General features: G+C 36.8%; 1 protein-coding gene across 11 annotated transcripts in view; it reads left to right on the top strand.

Annotated features, from left to right (window-relative positions):
* The window catches only part of LOC127663791 (uncharacterized), a 741,437-nt gene that overhangs the window by 265,251 nt on the left and 454,916 nt on the right, over window positions 1–21,270 (top strand). For 4 of the 11 annotated variants that reach the window (XR_007973020.1, XR_007973019.1, XM_052155517.1 and 1 more), the window contains one exon: window positions 12,047–12,109. The exons of 1 other annotated variant lie outside the window; for it this stretch is intronic. Coding sequence is in view for 6 of the 10 variants with exons in the window: in XM_052155517.1 (XP_052011477.1) it covers window positions 12,047–12,109 (63 nt within the window). In the remaining 4 variants the exon portion in view is untranslated. Of the gene's footprint in view, window positions 1–12,046; window positions 12,110–14,434; window positions 14,534–16,019; window positions 16,136–20,040; window positions 21,249–21,270 lie in introns of those variants that run through there. 6 more of the 11 variants (XR_007973018.1, XM_052155513.1, XM_052155514.1 and 3 more) reach the window with 6 other exon arrangements.

Below are 21,270 nucleotides of genomic sequence, written 5' to 3'. Positions count from 1 at the left end.
AAATATTTAATTAAAATAGAACGGGGCATTTTAGATACTGAAGATTTAGGGAAAGTAAAGAATTTGTATAGGCAATTTGATTTGAGGAAGATGTATAGTGGTTGTAATTGTGTATCATTGTGATTTTTAATTCTTAACTGAGAAATGGAAAAAATTGTAATTTTATTTGCTATATATAGTAAAATAAAAATAAATTTCATGTCAACAGATATTAATCTGTTAATTAATGAGATAGATATTCTCATTTTTGAAGTGACGTGTGAAATTAAAATATTTTAAGATTCTATAGCTTTAAATCTAAAATGATTCAAATTTAAATGACTAGTAATTGTTTTTGTTTCTTGAGACAGGGTTTCTCTGTGTAGTCCTGGCTGTTCTGGAACTCACTCTGTAAACTAGACTGGCCTCTAACTCTTAGAGATCTTCCTGCCTCTGCCTTCTGAGTACTGGGACAAAAAACATTCACCATTACTGTTCTACCAAATGATTGCTTTTTAAAAGTTATTTTCTTTTAAAATTGTTATTATTATTATTGTGGTGTTTGCTTATGTATGTATGTATGTATGTATGTATGTATGTATGTGTGTATGTATGTATGTATCCACCCATCCTATCTATCTATCTATCTATCTATCTATCTATCTATCTATCTATCTATCTATCTATCTATCTTATCTTTTTATCTATCTATCTATCTATCTATCTATCTATCTATCTATCTATCTGTCTGTCTATCTTTTCTGTCTATCTATCTATTATCTATCTTATCTATCTATCATCTATCTATCTTATCTATCTTTCTTATCTATCTATCTTATATATCTATCATCTATCTATCCTATCTATCTATCCTATCTATCTATCTATCTTATCTATCTATCTTATCTATCCTATGTATCTATCTATGTATCTATCTATCTATCTATCTATCTAATCTATCTTATCTATCATCTTTCTATCTTATCTGTCTTATCTATATATCTTATCTATCTATCTTATCTATTCTACCTATCTTATCTATCTATCTTATCTATTTATCTATCTATCAGGTCTTATCATCTACCCTTGGCTGGCATGGAACTCAGAAATCTGTCTGCTTCCACCTCCTATATTATGTGATTAAAGGCATAGGCCACCACACTATATTATTATTAATTTGTTCTGTGTGTATGGGTGCTTTGCCTGCATGTAGGTGGGTCCTTGTATATGTGTACCTGGTGCCTCAAGATCACAAAAGTGGGTTTTGTATATCCTAGGACTACAATTATATAAGGTTGTGCTACCACCTAGTTGCTGGGAATCAAACTCAAGTCCTCTGGAAGAACAGCGAATACTCTTAACAATGGAGTAATCTTAACAGACCCATTAATGATTTGGGGGTTGTGGGTTGATAGAAGGTCTCATGCATTCCAGGCTGGCCTTGATCTTGTAGCTAAGGATATCCTTCAACTACTAATCTTTCTATTTATGTTTACCTCTTGAGTGTTGAACTTATAAATATGTGCTGTCATGACTGGTTTATAGGATGCTGGATGTGGGACCAAGGCTATGCATTCTGGGCAAGTCCTCTTTTCTCTGAGCTACATATACCCTTCAGTTCCTATCTTCCAAATCTTGATCTTAAATAGATTCCTTCTGATGGAATTATATACAATTATTCAATCTCATTTTTTCAAAGACAGTTCCTTATTTTGTAAAACGTAGGGGAAAACAAAAACAACATTTTGGGCTGAATGTTACAATGTTTAATACTGTTCCTTTTTTATTTGTTAATTCCATTTTGTTGGATTTCACAAGCCATGGGAGTGGGTTAAGAAGAGAAACCTCAGTTAAAGGAAAGTTTCTGTATAAATCAGCAAAAACATGAGTTTTTGATTACATGTGAAGAGTAATTTTGCTTTACAGTAGGGCTTCCAAAAGTACTTGTTGGATTGATTAATTTTATATCCCTTGACAAACAAACACCTACCCTCCCTCCTTTCCTCCCTCCCTCCTTCTGTTTCTGTCTCTCCCTATTCCCTCAGTCTCCCTGTGTTCTTTAACCATGAGTTGGGATAGGAAGATTTCTAACAGGGACAGTTAAAACTCTTTCAAAACAACAGCCAACCAAACAAGCATACATATGTTATTACTGATTGAAATCTTTTTATACTCAGAAAATTTATTTATTCCTACTTGTTTTGTAAACTTCTTCAAGTAATAATAGTATTTTTGACAGAAGACATTTACTGTGAAAAGTTACTTTTATTAATTGCTGATATAATTATTTGAATATGTTTATAGATTAACACTGTAGGATTTTTTGAGAATATTTACTTTTGGATAAAATAGTGCAAAGTGAGATATAGTTGTGTCTTTCTTTATCCCCTATAAAATTGAGGATATTTCTGTATTTCTACCCCACTGACTGTTACTATATAGAACTTGCATTTAAAATGAGTTTGTGAAGTAGATTATGAGAATCACTTATTTATTTTAAAGCTTTTGTTATTGTGTATATTTATGTTTATGAGTGTTCTGTCTGCATATATGTATGTGTACCATGTACCCATGGATGTAGGACAAAGGTGTTGGCTCCCCTGGAAGCAGAATTACAGATGATTGTGAATTGCCTTGTGCGTGCTGGGAATTAAACTTAGGTCCTCTGCAAGAGCCCCAGTGTTATTAACCACTGCAACATCTCTCTAGCCCCTATTTTATTATTTTTAGTATGTGGATGTTTTGCTTATATATATATATATATATGTCTGCATACCACATGCATGCCTGGTATCCACAGAGGCCAGAAAAGGGTGTCAGATTCTCTGGGACTGTAGGGTGTGAACTCTCATGTGAGTTCTCAGAATCGTACTCTGGTCTTCTGTGAGAGCAGCCAGTGTTTCTAAAGATATATTTATTTATTTTATATATGTGAGTACACTATAGCAGACTTAGGACACACCAGAAGAGGGCATCATATCTTATTACATTTGGTTGTGAGCCACCATGTGGTTGCTGGGAATTGAACTCAAGACCTCTGTAAGAGCAGTCAGTGCTCTTAGCCGCTGAGCCATTTCTCCAGCTCATGGCCAATGCTTCTAATCACTGAGATATCTCTCCAATGTGTGTCTTTCTTTGAGTCTGTTAATTTTTATTATTATTACATCACCCTCCCCCTTTAAAATTTTTATTTGCTGAACCTTGAGGACCATCTTAACTAGAATTTGAGAGAAAGACAACTGTAAATGCTGAGAATAAAGAATTGGAGAAGTAGAAAAGAGACGGCATGTCCTTTGAATCAGGGACAGCAGCGGAGGTCTGCAATCACTTGTAATTTTAAAGAATGTAAAATATAGTTAATCTGTAACATTCTTAAAAGTTAGTAGATTACATTAGGAAATCTCCATGTAAATAATGTTTTATATACATAAGTATCACATTTGTAATAGATTATGTGTAACCAAATTTAAACAATTCTTATTCTATAATTTTACAGTTGATAAAAATGGTGATGTTTTGCATTTCTATTCTTCATGAGCCTGGGGAGGATAAATATGGTTATGAGAAGCCAGAGGAATGCTGTTTACCTATCCATACTGTGGAAACCATCATTATTAGTGTCATTTCTATGCTGGCAGATCCTAGTGGAGACTCACCTGCAAATGTAGATGCTGCGGTAAGGTATTTGCCTAATAACTGCTCCTTCTATCCTTTACCCTTTTTATTCTCCCTTAATAAAACTCAACGTGAAACTTACTACACATATGCATCTCTTTGTGTCCACATTTTCATAAAAATAAAAATTTATTATGTATAATGGATTATTTTGTATAATCTATGTATAATGGATTATTTTGAAATATGTAGGATAAATACAGTTATGAGAAGCCAGATATTGCACAATATCTAGATACTGTGCCATAGCAAATTTGATCTAGTTGGCATACATTTAATTCCCTCACTAATTTTTTAGTAAGAACAATTAAAATCTATTCCTTTTCATTAGTATTCAAAATAATGGATTTCATTATGATATATGTTCATAAAATTATCTTGTAGTTGTCTTGGTTTGAGGCCTTTTTTGGTTTTTTTTTTTTTTTTTTTTTTGGTTTTTGGTTTTTGGTTTTTTCAAGACAGGGTTTCTCTGTGTAGCCCTGGCTGTCCTGGAACTCACTCTGTAGACCAGGCTGGCCTTGAACTCAGAAATCTGACTGCCTCTGCCTCCCAGAGTGTTGGGATTACAGTCATGTGCCACCACCGCCCGGCTGAGGCCTTTTTTTTACTTCGAAAAAATAAAAATTAAAAATTACTATTGTCTCTGCATTCTTTGAATGGTTGTTATAGGAAAGAGAAATAAAGGCTAAGTATTTTTGTGAGCATTTCCTGGTATCTACTTGTTTATTAAAAGTTGGTTTTGTTGCTGGGCGGTGGTGGTGCACGCCTGTAATCCCAGCACTCTGGTAGACAGAGGCAGGCGGATTTCTGAGTTTGAGGCCAGCCTGGTCTACAGAGTGAGTTCCAGGACAGCTGGAGCTACACAGTGAAACCCTGTCTCGAAAAACAAAAAAACAAAACAAACAAACAAACAAAATCCAACATGCCTTCATGATCAAAATTCTATGGTCAATAGTACTAGAAAAAGCATACGTCAAACCCCCAAAAAAAAAAGAAAAACAAAAGGCCAGGCGGTGGGCGCACGCCTGTAATCCCAGCACTCTGGGAGGCAGAGGCAGACGGATTTCTGAGTTTGAGGCCAGCCTGGTCTACAGAGTGAATTCCTGGACAGCCAGGGCTATACAGAGAAACCCAGTCTTGGGGGTGGGGCTGGGGAACCAAAACCCAAAAACCAACCAAACAACAACAACAAAAAGCATATGTCTGTAAATTAAAAAGGAGAACCTTTTCTGCTTTGCTTTGTCTGGCCTCAAAATAGTGTTTCTCTTTGTGTAGGCCCTGCAGGCCTGGCCTGGAACTTGCTCTGTCAACTTGGCTAGCCTCAAACTCACAGTCAGAGAGTTTTTCACTTAAGCCACCAGAAAGAAGTCACAGCCACATGTTTTTCTCCTGCTTTTTGTCTATTTCTTTTAAGTGCCAGATGAACCAAACCTTTTAAAAGTTTTTTTTTTTTTTTTAATCAAAATGCATAACAATAGCTGAGCTACAGAGTGCATTCCAGGATAGCCAGGGCTAGCTACACAAAGAAACCCTGTCTCGAAAAATCCAAAAAAAAGTAAGCAAGAAGGCAAGCAAACAAACAAGGAAGGAAGGAAGGAAGGAAGGAAGGAAGGAAGGAAGGAAGGAAGGAAGGAAGGAAAGAAAGAAAGAAAGAAAGAAAGAAAAAAAGAAAGAAAGAAAGAAAGAAAGAAAGAAAAATTAAACTGATTACAAATGTTCCTTCTCTGCATATCCAACCACTCCCAGATATTAACATTTTACAAATGTGTTCTTTTTTTTTTTTTTTTTTGATTTGATTTTTTCGAGACAGGGTTTCTCTGTGTAGTCCTGGCTGTCCTGGAACTTACTCTGTAGACCAGGCAGGCCTCGAACTCAAAAATCCACCTGCCTCTGCCTCCCAGAGTGCTGGGATTACAGGCGTGCACCACTACTGCCCGGCTCTACAAATGTGTTCTTGATATTGAATTAACAAAACTTCCTTTAAGAATAGAGGATTTCGCCAGGCAGTGGTGGTACATACCTGTAGTCCTAGCACTCTGAGAGGCAGAGACATGCGTATTTCTGAGTTTGAGGCCGGCCTGGTCTACAGAGTGAGTTCCAGGACAGCCAGGTCTATACAGAAAAACTCTGTCTCGAAAATTCAAAAAAAAAAAAAAAAGATTAGAGGAATTTGATCCTCTGTACTAGGGAGGGTAAAACTAAAGAATATGGTAGGCATTTTGGCTATGGTATCTGTTCATATGTAGTCACAGGTGATTGTGAGCCCCTATAAAGGTACTAGATACAAATCCTTTTTTTTTTTTTTTTTAAACAATCATTCAGTACTCTAAATTGTGGAGCCAGTGGGACATTTCTCTAGCCCATGAAGGGATTTTTGTGTGTGTGTGTTTGTGGGTATGTTTGTGTGTATCTGTCTGTGTTGTTTTCTTTAAGTGTATAGAATGATAGTAGACTGTAGAGTTGGTTAGGTTCAACTCTTGTTTCCTTTTTTTTTTTTTTTTTTTTTTTTTTTTTGGTTGTTTGAGACAGGGTTTCTATGTATAGTCCTGACTGTCCTGGAACTCACTCTGTAGACCAGGCTGGCCTCAAACTCAGAAATCTACCTGCCTCTGCCTCCCAGAGTGCTGGGATTACAGGTGTGTACCACCACTGCCCTGCTCCCTGATGACTTTGAACTTAGAGATTTCCCTGTCAAAATCTTCTGGGATTCATAGCCACTGTGTCTCAAGATCTCTAAGCCAAGATCCAGGTCAGAGTTCATTCCAGATATAGTCAAGTTGACCACCAGGGATAGCTGCTACATGGAATATAGTTGGTCTTGCAAGTTGCTTCTTGCCAGTTACTTCAGTCCACTTCACAGATAAACTAAAGTGAGGTGGGGTTTCATTTCTGGAAAACTTGATTTGTTTACTTCTAGTTTGTTCTTATTTCTGAGATACTAACCCCTTATATAGAGATCAGAATATTTGGAAGATTTGTAGACTGCAGTCCTCATTCTTTTAGTATGGTGTTTGTTAAAAACATGGCTACTTTTCAGCCACTCCTCTGGAGTTGACAGATTGGTCTCAGAGTGGAAAGAACCCCATTTGGGGAGAAGTAGCAGATCTTTGTAAATTTTGTTCTCTTCTGATAATTGACTAATTTCCATTACTTGGGAGGTGTCTTTGGTTGGGACAATTTTGTATAGAAAACAGTTTTAGTTTCTTGTGGGCTTTGCTTGGTGTTGTTTTTCCTTCAATATAGACACCAAGCTCACAGCCTCTTGAAAGACAGGCAAGTACTGCACTCCTGATCCATATCTATAGTCTAAGCATCTATCAGAGTATCAGACCTGTCTACCCTCCTTATTACACCATCAGTAAGGATTTTCTCACTGGCTTTTCACAGCAGAAACCTTGGTGAGCATAGGTGCTCTTAAATGAGCAATCAAATGAATTACTATTTTTAATTTTTTATGTATGTATGTATGTATGTATGTATGTATGTATGTATGTATGTATTCATTCAGAACAGATACTGTTTCTGTAGGCTAGCCTGGTCCTGAGCTCATTATGCAAATGAAGCTGTCCTTGAACTCCTGATTCTCCTCATTCTACCTCCCAGACACTGAAATTATAGGTGTAATACCCCATACCTGGCTTTAAATTTGAAGATATATTTTATTATCTGTAGAGAAATGGCATGAGGAGATTGCTCCCAGCTTGCTAGTTTCCAGGCAACCTAGGGTCTTTGTCATTCTCAGTCGACCAAGACAGAGGAGACACTTCCTCACGCAGAGAACCTGATGTTCTCCCAAGCAAGCTGCAAACCTGAGGAAGCGACCTTCCTGTTCCCCTTCCCATGAGAAAGTAACTTTGCTTATAGTTTAATAGACATCATGATGGGCAGCAATGCAGCAAGCAGCAGGCGTGGCAGCTGGAGTAGAATGCAGAGAGCTCACATCTGCAGGCACAAAGTGTGAAGCAGAGAAAGCAGACTGAATATGGCAACAGTCTTTAACCTCTCAAAGCTGACCTCTGGGGACTCACTTCCTCCAGCAAGGCCGCATCTGTTAATCCCTTCCAAGGAGCACCACCAGCTAAGTGTCCAAATATCTGAGTCTGTGGGGGACATTCTTATTCAGTTACATTAATGACTGTGACATACACATTAGCAGAATTCTCAAGTCATTTGCTTTTAAAAGTAGGTGTATAGATTCAGAGTTTCTTGGAAACAGTAATTTTCTAATAGGAATTTCTCTGACTCTTAAGTGATAAAGTCTTCAGGACTGGTAAATAAGCTACTTAAGGAGAATTTAAGAGAAACACATGGCAGTTCTGGGCTTGTAATGAATACACCATTGAACACCCTCACACCTGCCTGGAGCAAATTTGAAAGCAAAACCCTTCTGTTCGCAGAATTAGTAATTTATTTTCAGGGCCTTTTCCATATGCCCCTAAAACATTTAAATTTTCTTTTTTACTCCTATGACTTAGCTGACAACTTCTGTGTGTCTTTAGCCATATTTCATGTATAGAATATGTCATTAATACAAATTTCAGAAAGAGAAACCAAATCAAAGGTCATTTCAAAAACTAAAGAGTCATGTGTGTGGATAAAATATGTTTTAAGTGTTAAAGATTCTTCTAAATCTTACAAAAGCTAATTTGACTTTAATAGGGTATTTAATGCTTCATATAATAATGTTTGATATAAACATGCATAATTACCAAAAGCAGTGTAAATATTGTATTAATTTATGAAATGTAATGCAGTGATAGTCTAAGTTGTGACTAGAAAAATTTGACTTTCTGCCTCTTTTTGTCTAATAATGAGCTTACTAGTTAGTCCCTAAGACTGAAGCTAGAGACCTGTCAGTGTTTGGTAATCCTGGTGTTGTATGGTACAGTTTAGTTCTGCCAGTGTTTTCTGTCCTCTGGCCCCCTCTTCCCTTATCTGCCCTCATGGCTCTGCTCTTGTCTGCCTCTACCCAGTCTGCAGGTCCTCACCCCTCTGCTATCTCCCAGTAAACCTCCTCACACCTGATCTCTTGCATGTAGTAATTTCTCAAGAGCACATCTTGGCATGGGTGTGCAGTAATACCCCCTTGCTGTATTATATTTCAGCCTCATGTATTACATATTTTATCCTGATAATCAGTCCCTTGTGCTGTGTTCTTTTAATGAACTTCTCACGGGGTGCAGTTTGTATGGCAGGTGTGTTATACTGTGTGTGTTTTCTTGAGTGGCTAGTATGACCTAGTTTAAGAGCCATTTTCTGTCAGATGATGAAGAATGTTAGCATTCTGTCCAAACTCCATCCCATCGTTACCTGGCAATAGCCAGGTAGGCCTGACCCACTATAAAAGAGCCTGGTTGCCCCCTCTTTGCTCTCTTGCCCTCTTGGTCTCTTGCTCCTCCCTTGCTCTTTTCCTGCTTCCCTTTTTCTCTTCTCTCATTGCCTTCCCCCCTCTCTCTCCACGTGCCATGGTTGGCCTCTACATCTCTACTCTACTTCTCTAGTGTCTCTTTCTCTGCCTCTACCACTCTCTTAACTCCCCTCCCCATGCCCTTAATAAACTCTATTCTATACTATACCATCATGTGGCTGGTCCTCAGGGGGAAGGGATGCCTTAGCATGGGCCTGCTGAGGCACCCCATTCTCCCATACCTCACCACATCACCATAGAACATATCCCCTCCTCTCTGTATCTTTCTACAAACACTCCAAAGGGAATATTTTAGTAGAGTGTTTAACTAAGTAGTGGTAACAAGTAAGTGACTGTTAATTTGATTTATTGATGTTTTATGCAAAGTGAATGCTAAGTGTTGTTATTCAGGAGGGCAGGGATTCATTCTCTATAGACCTCACTCAGCCAGTTGAAAGGTTGAAATGTGTTTAAATATGAGGCTTAAACTGTAGGGAGGAAGTTCTCTGGACAGATTGTACTGATAAAGCATCCTGAAAATAATGCATTTGACAAAATTTACTTGGCATTAATCTTTTGTCTTCCGTTAATTGGACATTTGAATTTTCAAATTTCCCATTTCCCTTGATAAATATCAATGAAGAGTACATTATTATATAAAATTGACTTAATTTTTTCTACCCACCACGAGGCAGGGCTGTTGGAGGAAGCAATCTGAGAATGATGACTGGGAAAATGGGTGTGTTTAATGAATAAAGACAGTTACATGTCTAGATAATTATTTTCTTTTTAGTTTATGATATGGTTTCAGGTATGATGTGACTTTATACACCAACTCTGTGTTTTAAGTGTTCATAAACTGTAACCCTTCTGTCAAGAATTTTGTCCTGAGGAAGTAGATATTTTGCATAGAACAATTTAACGTATTTTAGTTTATCTCAGCATTGCTGGTAATACTGAGAATTAGGAACATTGCACAAGTATCTAGTATATAGTGTCATCTGTTTCTCTGGGCTATGACTCTTAATGTATGTGATTATTAGCACTCTTTAGTCCTTAGTGTAGGTCCTTGTTATAGAGACAAAAGCTAGAGCTACATTTTCATTAGTATAGTACTGTACTGTTGTCTCTGTGATGACTGAAACTAACTATTAGGGACAGGTTTGTTGAGTTAAAACTAAGTACTAATCAATCAAAATATTTGCTATGCTTAATGAGTGTAGATCATATTGTTTATAATTACAAGTTTTGCTGGTAAAGTGTTACTTCAGAGTCTATCCGAGTACAGGTTTTAGAGTTAGTCTCTAGAAAATGCAAAATTTTCTTCAATATACCTTGGCAAATTTAATTTCTAGACTTCGGTCACATATATTCTGAGAAACAAAAAATTGTTTAAAAATATCATTGCTTTTTATAATCACTAGTTAAGAAACTCCTTAATTCTCTGTAGCACCTTATTCATGTGGAAGGAAATGAATGAGAAAACAATTGCAGTAATTACTATTTATTTCTTAATATTTGGTCTTATTCTTTGGTATGTTTGTTTCCCTCTGGTGTTGGATTTAGAAAATTGTGGTTCTTTTATTATTAGTTTTTTATTAGTATTTATTATTGGCCTTTTTATTAGTCTTTACTAGTATTTATTATTGGTCTTTAATTAGTAGGGAGGGGCTGACCGCACAAAGATTCTTGGCTTTTGTGTTTTTGAGCCCTCTGGATCTTTTGTCTGGCCTATAGCCTTCAGCATGTGTGTTGATATTAGGCAGCCTGCAGTGTAAGCATTTGGGAGAGCTGGTTTGTCTGTCCTGTGCCCTGTTTAGAAGTGTGGTGGGGGGGATATTGGAAATTCGAAAGCTGCAGGGGAAGTTTGGCTTGCGGCTGAAACGCCTAGATCAGTCTGCTGTGTCTGTGAAGAAAGCTTTGGAAAGATAGCTGTTGTTGTTCAATTGCTGATCTTCAGCTGTGAATGTTGCTTTTCAGGCAGCATTGATTTTGGGTCCTTGAATTTTTCTCAGGCTCAGGGAACCCCAACTATGCTGTGACATTGGCGCCACCTTGTGGCCCAGCTCAGGGCTGTGTTACCTCTGGTTGTTTAGGATATAGGGGGCTGGATTTTCCTCTCAATTTAGTTCAGTTCTAAGCTGGATATAAGGTGCACGAATTTGTTGCTAAATTTTCCAACCCTTATAGCCCATATAAATGACACATAATCCAAATATTTTAATTATAAGTCATATGTCTTCATTGGCAAAATACTTATTTCCCAATCACTAAGATTTGTGCTTTCTCCCATCCATGTGGTCCATAGTGGCTTCCTCCTCTCCTCTTCCTTCTCTCTTTTTCTTCCTCTACCTGCTCCCCCTTTTGAACCTCCAATCCCACCTTTCCCCTCCACTACCCAATCATAGACTCTAACCTTTGATTGACCAATTAAAATAGAGAGAAGGTTCACATGGCATCACCTAAGTACATGATGGTCTGCTTGTGTGGTCTGACTCTTTAATACAAATCCAAATAGTGTTAGTTATTTAAATGTGTGTTTTACTATATTTCTTACACAGCTGTTTTCCAAATATGCCTTTGTCTAGTCTGCTGTAGCAGCATAGACATGTTTTGTTAACAGTGTATTTTCTTGCCAGTAATACATGCATATTTGTTTGTCAGATATGCTACTATTGATATCTAGAGTCATAATGGTTCAACACTAAAGCTAACTGTCAGAATTTTGTTTTGGTTTTGAGTCAGGGTTTTCTGTATAGCCCTGACTGTCCTGGAACTCACTTTGTAGACCAGGTTACCCTCGAACTCACAGAGATCTGCCTGCCCTCAGTCTCTGAGTGCTGTGGTTTAAGTCCTGCACCTGGCTTGATTTTTTTAAATACATCATTTTGTTGACTTCTGGGTGTTTGGTGATACCTAGTAAATTTGCACTTTAAATATATTTAAGTGGATCTTCACTTCCTGCTCAATCCTTTATCTTAACAGGCAAGCTTCCTCTGATTTGGAACAAAATAAAAACAGGCTGGTCTTCCCTTGTACCTGACACAGGTAGGTACTAAAATTGTTTTCTTCAAAACAGTTCTATTTGATGCTTTCATTCTGATGTTCTTACTGGTATTCTAATGATTCCAAACTTCTTAATATAAAAATCCTCTAGGAATGTTAGGTTATATAAGTTACAGTAACTATAACTGAAAACTTTGCTACTATGTTTCCCATTAAACTTAACTGTGGCTACCTCAAAATGTCAGGTCATTTCAGTGCTGTATGCACTGGGATTCCAAGCTTTCCTTCTTCATGGGGACTTTATAAACAGCTGAGTTTATGAGCTGTATAAACGTGACATTTTATATTCCGTTCCTAATCTCCTGTGAGAATGATGCTGATTAGTAAGGGTAATTGAGATTTTCTAGAAGGCTGTTTCAATAATGCACTCTTAAAAATTAACATTGAAATAGAACTGTTGTAACTATGTGGTAAACTTAGGGAGATTGGTTTAACATCTATGTAGATTGTCTCATTTGTGTGTGTGGCTAACACTTGTCATCCCAATCCAACAGGAAGCTGTTTTGTGATAGTTGTTACTTAAACTAGATTCTAGTTCAGTTATTTTGACAAAGGTTTTGGTCTTTTTTTTTTTTTGTGGGCAAAATGTAAGGTTCAAGATTATATGATAGTAATCTTTATAACTGTGGAAAGGGAGGCATAAAGAGGGAGATGCTAATGGGGTTTTAGAAAGTTGCAGGGTCTTTCTATGTGAATGTTTGTTGCTCTTATGTTATTTGTTTGTATATCTAAATAGGCTTTTAGCCAGTAGTTTGGAATATTTCATAATAATGCCATCTGTTATTTGTTTCTTGGTTTTTTTAAACCAAAGGTCACTTGATCTTGAAAGCTTTAGAATACTATTATGAGTTAGGTCAATGAATGGGAGTAAATTTTTAAATTTATATGTTGTAAGAAACCATGTGATAGGCATTTTATTTAAATCTTCTGTACCCCTTAAATATTTAACATTTTTTAGGTTGTTTACCTTCTGTTTCATAGTACTTTGAACAGTAGAATTGTGATTGTTGTTTGCCTTACATATTCAAGGCCCTGAGTTTGATACCTTGTTCTACAAAAGAAAGATCGTGATTAGTGAAATTTACATAGAGAATGGCAAGAGTTTGATTTAGTGTAGCCTGGATCTGAGTCCTTGCTCTGCCACTTTCTGCGACAGGAGCATGCATGGGTGTTTGCCTTTCTGGCCTATTTCCTCTCTGCAAGAGGAACGACAGGAATCAGTGATGCCCAGCATACATCTGCTTAAAAGCAGCAGGGAGAAAGGTTCAGTGCCTTGCACCTAGTGGGACTAGACAATCGCCTCACAGTTAGTACGTGAAGTGGCTCAGTTGTTCGGGAGTAAGTTTTTTATTTTGTTTTGTTTTGTTGTTTAAAGCTGATACGCAAGCATATTCTTTGAAATCAGAACTTCTTATAAGCTTAGAAAGTTCTTAGAGTTTAGATTCTTAGATTTAGGACCTGTACTATTATATTTTGGAACACCATGAGGGGTATTTGTAATAAAATTATTATAAAGTAATATTATCCTAATAGTTGGATTATAATAATCCTTATAAACAATCTGTGGTTTTTCTAAGTCAGTAATTGTCCTTATGAGATAATATTAACTTTCAGCTCCATAAATGCAATAAACGTGTTGCAGAACTAGTAACGTCTAATGGTGAAAGAAAAATTCCCTTTGTATGTAGATTTTTGTTTTTTTCTGTGGACTTTTTGAAATATGTCTAATTAGAAGAGTAGTATGATAGCCTAAAAAGTTGGAAATCAAGCAGACTGGAGTTAAATTGCAATTTGGGCATTCATCAGCTGTGGGACTTAAATTACTAGTCTATAAAAGGTGGGGGTAGTAGTAATGTTTTCCATAGTGCTGTGAGAATTAATCTATCCCCCTGTAAACCTCTTTGTTTTAATACTTATCAAGAACACTGGGAGGCAGTAGCCATTGTTATTGTTGTTTCATTAAATAAAGTTTGTAGAGTTGTGCAGAATGGAGCTTATTAAAGCTAAGTATGTGAAACTACACATACCAAAATTGTTACAAATAATCAAATTTATCTTGTAAAATTAAATTTTAAAAGAAGACAATTAGAAAATAGAATAAGAAAGAATACCATGGTGTTGTTAGAAGTGATTTAAAATTCTATCAGATAACTAGAGAAACTGAAATTCATCTATTAAGGTGGTATACAGTCCATAGTATATTCTATATTATGTTATGATACCATTCTTCTTGAATGTGATTTCTAAACTAATCTGTTTTAAATGATAAGTATTAGTTTGGGTTTGAATGTTCTTTTTTCCTTTTAGGCAAATTGAGCTGGCCCAGACAGCAGAGCTCTGTAAGGCATGTTGATATTGATTGCTTCTTTGTCTCAGGGGCTATAAGAAATATAACAGATCTCAAAGGTCTGTATTCTTGTTTGTTTTAAGAAAGTTGATACATATCAATGTGTGTGTGTGTGTGTGTGTGTGTGTGTGTGTGTGTGTGTGTGTGAATTGATAACAATGTATTCTTTGGAAATTATTTTGATTTTTCTTAGTCAAATCTATTCCTTTGTTCAAATTGGCTGGAGCCTATATTCACAAGTGTAGGAAAATTAGAAAACTACTGCTTGGTGTAAGCTGAAATATACAGAGAAGAGTATCTTAAATTGAGGACTGTATTATCTCAAATAGATGAGGATATTTTCTGGATATTTTTCATATCTTTTTATTGTTTGTTAAGGGAAAATTTCTATTATCCTGTGTCTTCAGACTTTCTGTTCTTCTGTTGAAGTAACTCTCCTCTATGAATGTAGGTAAACATACTAATCTTTGGATTTTGATAATTTTATACTCTAGAGGTGAGTCATCTGGGCAGTCTGCTTTTTTTTTTTAAATGAAATTTTAGGTTTATGTGTGTACTACTTACTAGTATTGAAACATTTATTTAGGATTTTTCCTTAGTTCTTTCTTGACAAGATAGCTACAATAGTGTTTTCTTTTTAAAGTCAGTTTTTCTCTTATGTGAAAATCCTAGAAAATTCTAGATTCCCAACAAGGCTTTATTTTTGTCCTAGGTAGTTGTGACTTAGCTCTGAAAAGTATTATTTTGAATTTGAAAGAATTAGTTTTAGCCTTGGGACAACTTACCTTCTAGTAAATTGTTCTTTTTTTCTAGTTTATATGGAGAGGCAAGAAGACTTTCTGTGTTATGTGTTTCTTTCTTCTGAGTCTCCTGCCCTCTAAGCCTGTGGTGTTTTACTTGCACATCAGTTTTACAACATTATTGTTGTCTTGTAATTTTATACATAAAAGGAAATGATACATTAAAGTAATGTTCTTAACCAAAGCAAAATCTGGGGGGTCTGAAATTCACATTTGGTTATATGTTAAACATCAGATTTTCATTGCTGTGCATGAATCTCCAGTTTGTTTCTATTGCTATAAAATTAAAAAAAAAATAAAATGGGAGGATAAACGTATTTATATCCGAATTGTAAAAGTCTGTTTATAGTTTTTGTTTTGTTGTCTATTCCTACAATTTGAGCCTGGGATCTGAGTTGTCTGCTTTTCATTGTAAGAAATGAAAAGCCATGGAAAACTGACTCTGCTGATTTTAGATTGAGTCGGTTTACAGAAACATTGCTGGAGCCATGCGTGGTGCATGCTTTTAATCCTAGCAGGTGAACATCAGTGAGTTCCTGGCCAGCGTGGTCTACATAGAGAATTTCAGAAGACCCTGTCTTAAAAAACATTAGGTGATGTTATATGGTGATGCTTTTTAAGATTTAATGCATAAGTGATTAAAGAACAAATATTATATAATTAAAATTGCATGAAAAAATTCCATTACATGACCTTAACATCCTTTTGTACTTAGAGAAACAATTCAATTTTTTTTTTCTCACAGGAAAAACAGTGGCTCTGTCAGCAACCATGGCACAGGAAGGTCACCTTTTCATCGTGGTGCTAACATCCAACTGGGGTGGCAGTATTACCAAAATAAAATCCTGAAAGAAGAAGCAGGTACACATGAGTGTTTAAAAGCCCTAGTAACCTCTGGGTGGCTTCTGGATATTGCTGGTGGTGTTGGTACCTTAGAAGTACAAGTAGAATTAGAATAATTAAGAATTTGAATTTGAAGGTTTTAATGATGCTAGTGACTGTAGAGAGAATATTTTGTGTATTGTACTAAAAGAAAACTATGGCCTATAGGAAAATGTAGAATACAAGATGAGACATTCAGAAGGCAGAAAGAATTCTGGGATAGAGCCAGGGATGAGATATTTGCCTGGGAAAATGTGACAAGACTGACACATGGTACCTGAGCCCAGGTAAGTAGTCATGTGTCAGAAAGTAGATTTGAGTAAGTGGGTTATAATGCACTATGGCCTAGTCAGAGAAGACTAGCTATAAGGCCACGATATTTGTAAGTATACATATTTTGAGTCTGAGTTTTATTTCTGGGAGCATGGGGCTGGGAAGAAGACCTAGGTCCAAACTTCTACAAGTGACAACTTGAATCACAACAAAATCTAAATCTGAGCAGATGACCAGTGCCTAGTTATGTTTTCTGGAATTGGATGATGGTGTTTTCCTGAAACCCAATCTACTGTGTCTAAATTTAGATTGGGATTGAAAAGCATGGTATGAATTGTTTTCGTATTAACTAAATAAGTTATTAGCCATTTGGCTTATGTCACAGTGAAGACACTGAAGTTTGTGTTCTTCAGTATTTTTAAGAATTTAAAGGTAGACACGGTGGTACCTAGTCCCAGCATTTGGGAGATAGCACCAGGAGAACAGTATTTTCAAGGGAAGGCTACAGAGTAGGGAAACCCTGATTTAAGAAAGGACACAGCCTCTTTTGGAACCAGAATCTAAATGCCTCATTTGAGTGAACTTGTTTTTTAGAAGAAATATTTTCATAGCTGTCTTAGAAAACTAGTCTCTTCACATTCATAAGACCTTTATGTGTCTTTACTACCTTGCATTACAATTTGAAAGAAATTGGGAATCCTTTCTCATTGGTTTCCTTGTGGAATAAATTGTTAAAACCACAAATCTTTAAAAAAAAATCATTCTTTTAGAGAAGCATTTACCAGAAGACTGATATATAGCACAGTAGAAAGGATCTAGAGTTGGGTTTTATCCAAGTTACTTTGGTTCCCTGTTTTGTCAGATATAAAACACTGGGATTATTTTATAAAAGACCCAGATGAGGCAAAACAGAGTCTGGGCATCTGGATTTCTTTTCTGGAATTAGTCTTTCTTGATTGTAATCATCTGCTTACACAGTGTATTGGGAAGCATAATTGTAGGCACACATTTATACTTTATATATATAATGAGTTTTTCAAGTTTTCTAAGGCTTTTATTAGCTGTTATCTGTTTTCAGAATATTTTGAGATTTAGTGATTTTTGTCAGTAGATCATGGGGTAACTTTCTTAACTTGTTTAGGCCTTGCTTCATTGTTTATGGTTAGTTTCTTAAGCATACCTTTGTACAAGGTGGCAGTGGGGTCTCCCTTTCTGGGCTTCTCTAGCTACCAATACTGCTTCTCCTGCTCCTCCTTCAGAGGAACCATGTGGACTGTTTCCTGTGGCTGCCACTTCTGCTATCCACTGGTCTTGTACAAGCATGTTTAAGTTTAGTGGTGGTAGGGGAGTTGTAGGTGGAGCTGAGTGTCGTTTATCACTCCTATCCTACCATAGCCAAGAGCATCCTTTCAGAGGTGCAGGCAAGGGAGAAGGTGAGGGATAAAACCTATGTCTCTCTGGTCTCCAGCCCTCACACCTCGCTTGAGGTTTCTCTTTGTCCTGGAGGGATGGATAGCTAGTTCCTTCAAGCTGGGAATAACACAGTGTCTTGTGGGTAGAGGTACTAGTCTGCTCATGGAAGGACCTGGTCCTCGTGTTTCTTGTGCCCCAACCCATCTCTGTGTTTCATCCTGGGGCACTGGAGAATTGTGGGAACCTTAGCTTCCCAGGCTTGGTGTCCATCTAGATGGGATGTGTGGATCTCTGGCAGCAGGCACTTTCTCCACTCTCTATATTCCCTCAAAGCGTGATGACAATATGGTACATGTTGGATAGGGGAAAGGCAATGAGAGGCAATCAGTCTCCCCACCCCCACCCCTGCCTCCTTCTGTCTTGTATTTTGCTATGTTTTTCATTTATTTATTTAATTTAATTTTATTTTTTTTAAAACACTCATTTATTTATTATATGTAAGTACACTGTAGCTATCCTCAGATGCTCCAGAAGAGGGTGTCAGATCTCATTACAGATGGTTGTGAGCCATCATGTGGTTCCTGGGATTTGAACTCAGGACCTTCAGAAGAACAGTCAGTGCTCTTAACCTTTGAGACATCTCTCCAGCCCAGTATGTTACTATGTTGGCCAGATTTCTGCCCATCTGGATCATAATTTCCTCCACCCCAGGTCTACCAGATGTCAAATCTGGACTTTTTTTTTTTTTTTATTTAAATGAGGTTTAAGTTGGCCATTTTCCTTAACTTTTCTTTTCCTAAGAGGATTGTCAGCTAGTTGCCTGGTTGTTGTGTATATCACTCTTGGTCTTTAGCATTAGGGCAATGGTGAAGTTGGTATTCTGTTCTCCATGTCACCTTGATTCCTAGTTGACAAGTTGTCCTTTTCATTAAAGCCAAAATTTGTTTTTAGTACAGTACTCATGATACAACAGTGAATAATATGATGGACCAATTTTTTTTTTAGAAAAGTGGACCGATTTTTAATATTTAATGATTATTTATTAACAATTAGAAAATACAACCATTAACCTTTATTTTGTTCCTTCTTTTTTAATAATAAAAACCATAATGAGTTCAAGCAGTTTACTGGCTGTTTTCTTGGTTTTTTAAAATTCCTTATTAAATTATGGTAGTGTTGACCACATATCCCTGTCTTACTCAACAGAATAAATTGTATTAATGAGTGTTAAAGTAAGATGGGCCAGCTTTAATTTTTAAAGTCATTACTTTCTTATTACAATAAAAAGTGGTAAAAAAAAATAGATCTTTTCATCTCTCTCTCACTATGTCTTTCTGTCTCTGTCTCTCTCTCTTCCTTTTGGATGATTGTGTTCTTTTTAAAAAGATTTTTAATATCTGAAGAAAAATAAAATATTCGGCTAGGTTTGTTTTGTTTCATTTCACTTTTTCTTTTGATTTTGCCTTAATAAACATAAGGAGGTTGACCTCTCTCTCCAGCCTTCCTTGTTTTCGAGGGGCCATTATGAGTCGTTAGCCTTCTTATGCTCTGTCCTTTTCCTCTCTTCTTTATCTGTCTATCTCTGTCTGTCTCTGTTTATATATCTATCTGTCTGTCTATCATCTATGCTTTAGCATTTATATTATGTAGCCTTGGATCTCTTGGTTAATTTTATTTAATCCTCCTGTCAGGGTTGTGCTATAGATCACCCACAAGCACACACAATTTTAAATTTTGATTATTATAACAAAAGGAGATTGACAAGTATCTTTTGTTGGTGGTGGTGGTGAAGATGATGGTGGCAGATGTTGCTGCAGTGGCAGCTCTCTTTTTCCCTTTTTCTTCCTATGAAAAGAAAAAAGAAAATATTCGGCTATTTCTATCGTTCCTCCAGCTTTCCTGTCTTGTTTGTTTATATTTAATCCTCCAGTGATGGTAGTCCTGTGTGCATGTGCGAGCATACACACACATAGACACATACACACACACACACACATTCACTACACAACACCCAGGGATGGGGGGCAGTCATGGAGAAGGAAGAACTCATTAGGAAGCATTGGCTTAGACATGTGAGAGGGGTGATAGTGAACCAGAGACTTTGAATGTCAAGCTATTATATTCCGTAAAACTTACAATAACTGTTCTAACAAAGAAATATTGAGTTTTTTCTCCATCTGTTTCTTTTCACTCCACAGATCATGCTGACCCAGAAAGTGGAGATCTGATTGCTGAGATTAAAGGCTTGAGCCACCATGATTATCTGTAATAAAGTGAGGTGTTAGAGCCTGTGGCCTAGTGAAGTGAACATCGGGGCTGGGCGAGTATGGACTCAGAGATGACCAACTCTGTGTGTGTGCTACACTCAGTTCTCTCCTTCCAGCCAGGGATGAGTCTTAGGCTCACAGATTTGTGAATATGAGCTTGCTTTGTTGCGTCCAACATAACATGTTTTCTGATTAGTTTTTTCCTGCATGCTTGCTTCCTTGGTGTGGTTTCGCTTTCTATCTGTGCTGGATTCCTAACCTGCACTGGGGAATCAGAAGCAAGGTCAGAGTCAAAGTCTTTTTGATAAAGAACCAGGAATACATACCAGCACATCTGGGCTGACTGTCCTTCTTCCCAAGGGATGGATCAATCTCAGAGAAGATGGTCCTTCCTCTTGATCTACAGGTAGTACCCTAAATATGGTGCAGCCCATTTTCCTTCTTGCACTGTACACTTAATAACATTAAGTAAATTAAAGAATGAACTTTCCAGTTATATATTTGTTCAAGCTAGTTAAATTCAACCTCAATACCTATACCTGCCACACACACCTAACTACATCTCCCATGTATGTGTGAGGGGGGTTGCCATGTCTGTTGGTCTGCAAACTATTTGAGAAAGCTTGGTGGCCACAGAGGCTATGAGAAGGGTGTCAGTTGGCCTGGGAATAGAAGAGCAGCCAGTGCTCTTAAATTCTGAGCTATGTCTTTCCAGTGGACAGTTTTCAGCATGAAATCAGTCATAATTTTAGTGTGAATATATTACAACTCATTGTCCTTTAATATATGTAAGAATAACTAGTTTTGATGATGGTTCACTTTTCTTAACCTTGATAGTCAAACTAGGACAGACTTGCACACTACCTAACTATTGGGGAGATAATTGATGTGGAGAAAAGGAACTTGTCTAGTCAGTAAAGTGTTGCTGTTTTTTTGGGGGGGTTAATAATAGAAATTGTATTTTGTCTATATATTTTATTACAAGTTCTTGTTTTGATTCTCATTTTATTTCAAGGGTACTCTCTAGATCAGTAGAGCCTCCTTACAAGTCACCACATGTAAATTGGATTTACATCCCTATCATCTAGAGGATAGCAAGCACAGAGAACAGCAAAGACAAAAAAGAAAGGACAAAGAACTCAGAGGGTGACACATTAATCA

Source organism: Apodemus sylvaticus, chromosome 13 (assembly GCF_947179515.1).
Source record: "Apodemus sylvaticus chromosome 13, mApoSyl1.1, whole genome shotgun sequence".
Classification (NCBI taxonomy): domain Eukaryota; kingdom Metazoa; phylum Chordata; class Mammalia; order Rodentia; family Muridae; genus Apodemus; species Apodemus sylvaticus.
This window is presented reverse-complemented; position numbering and strand designations above follow the sequence as displayed.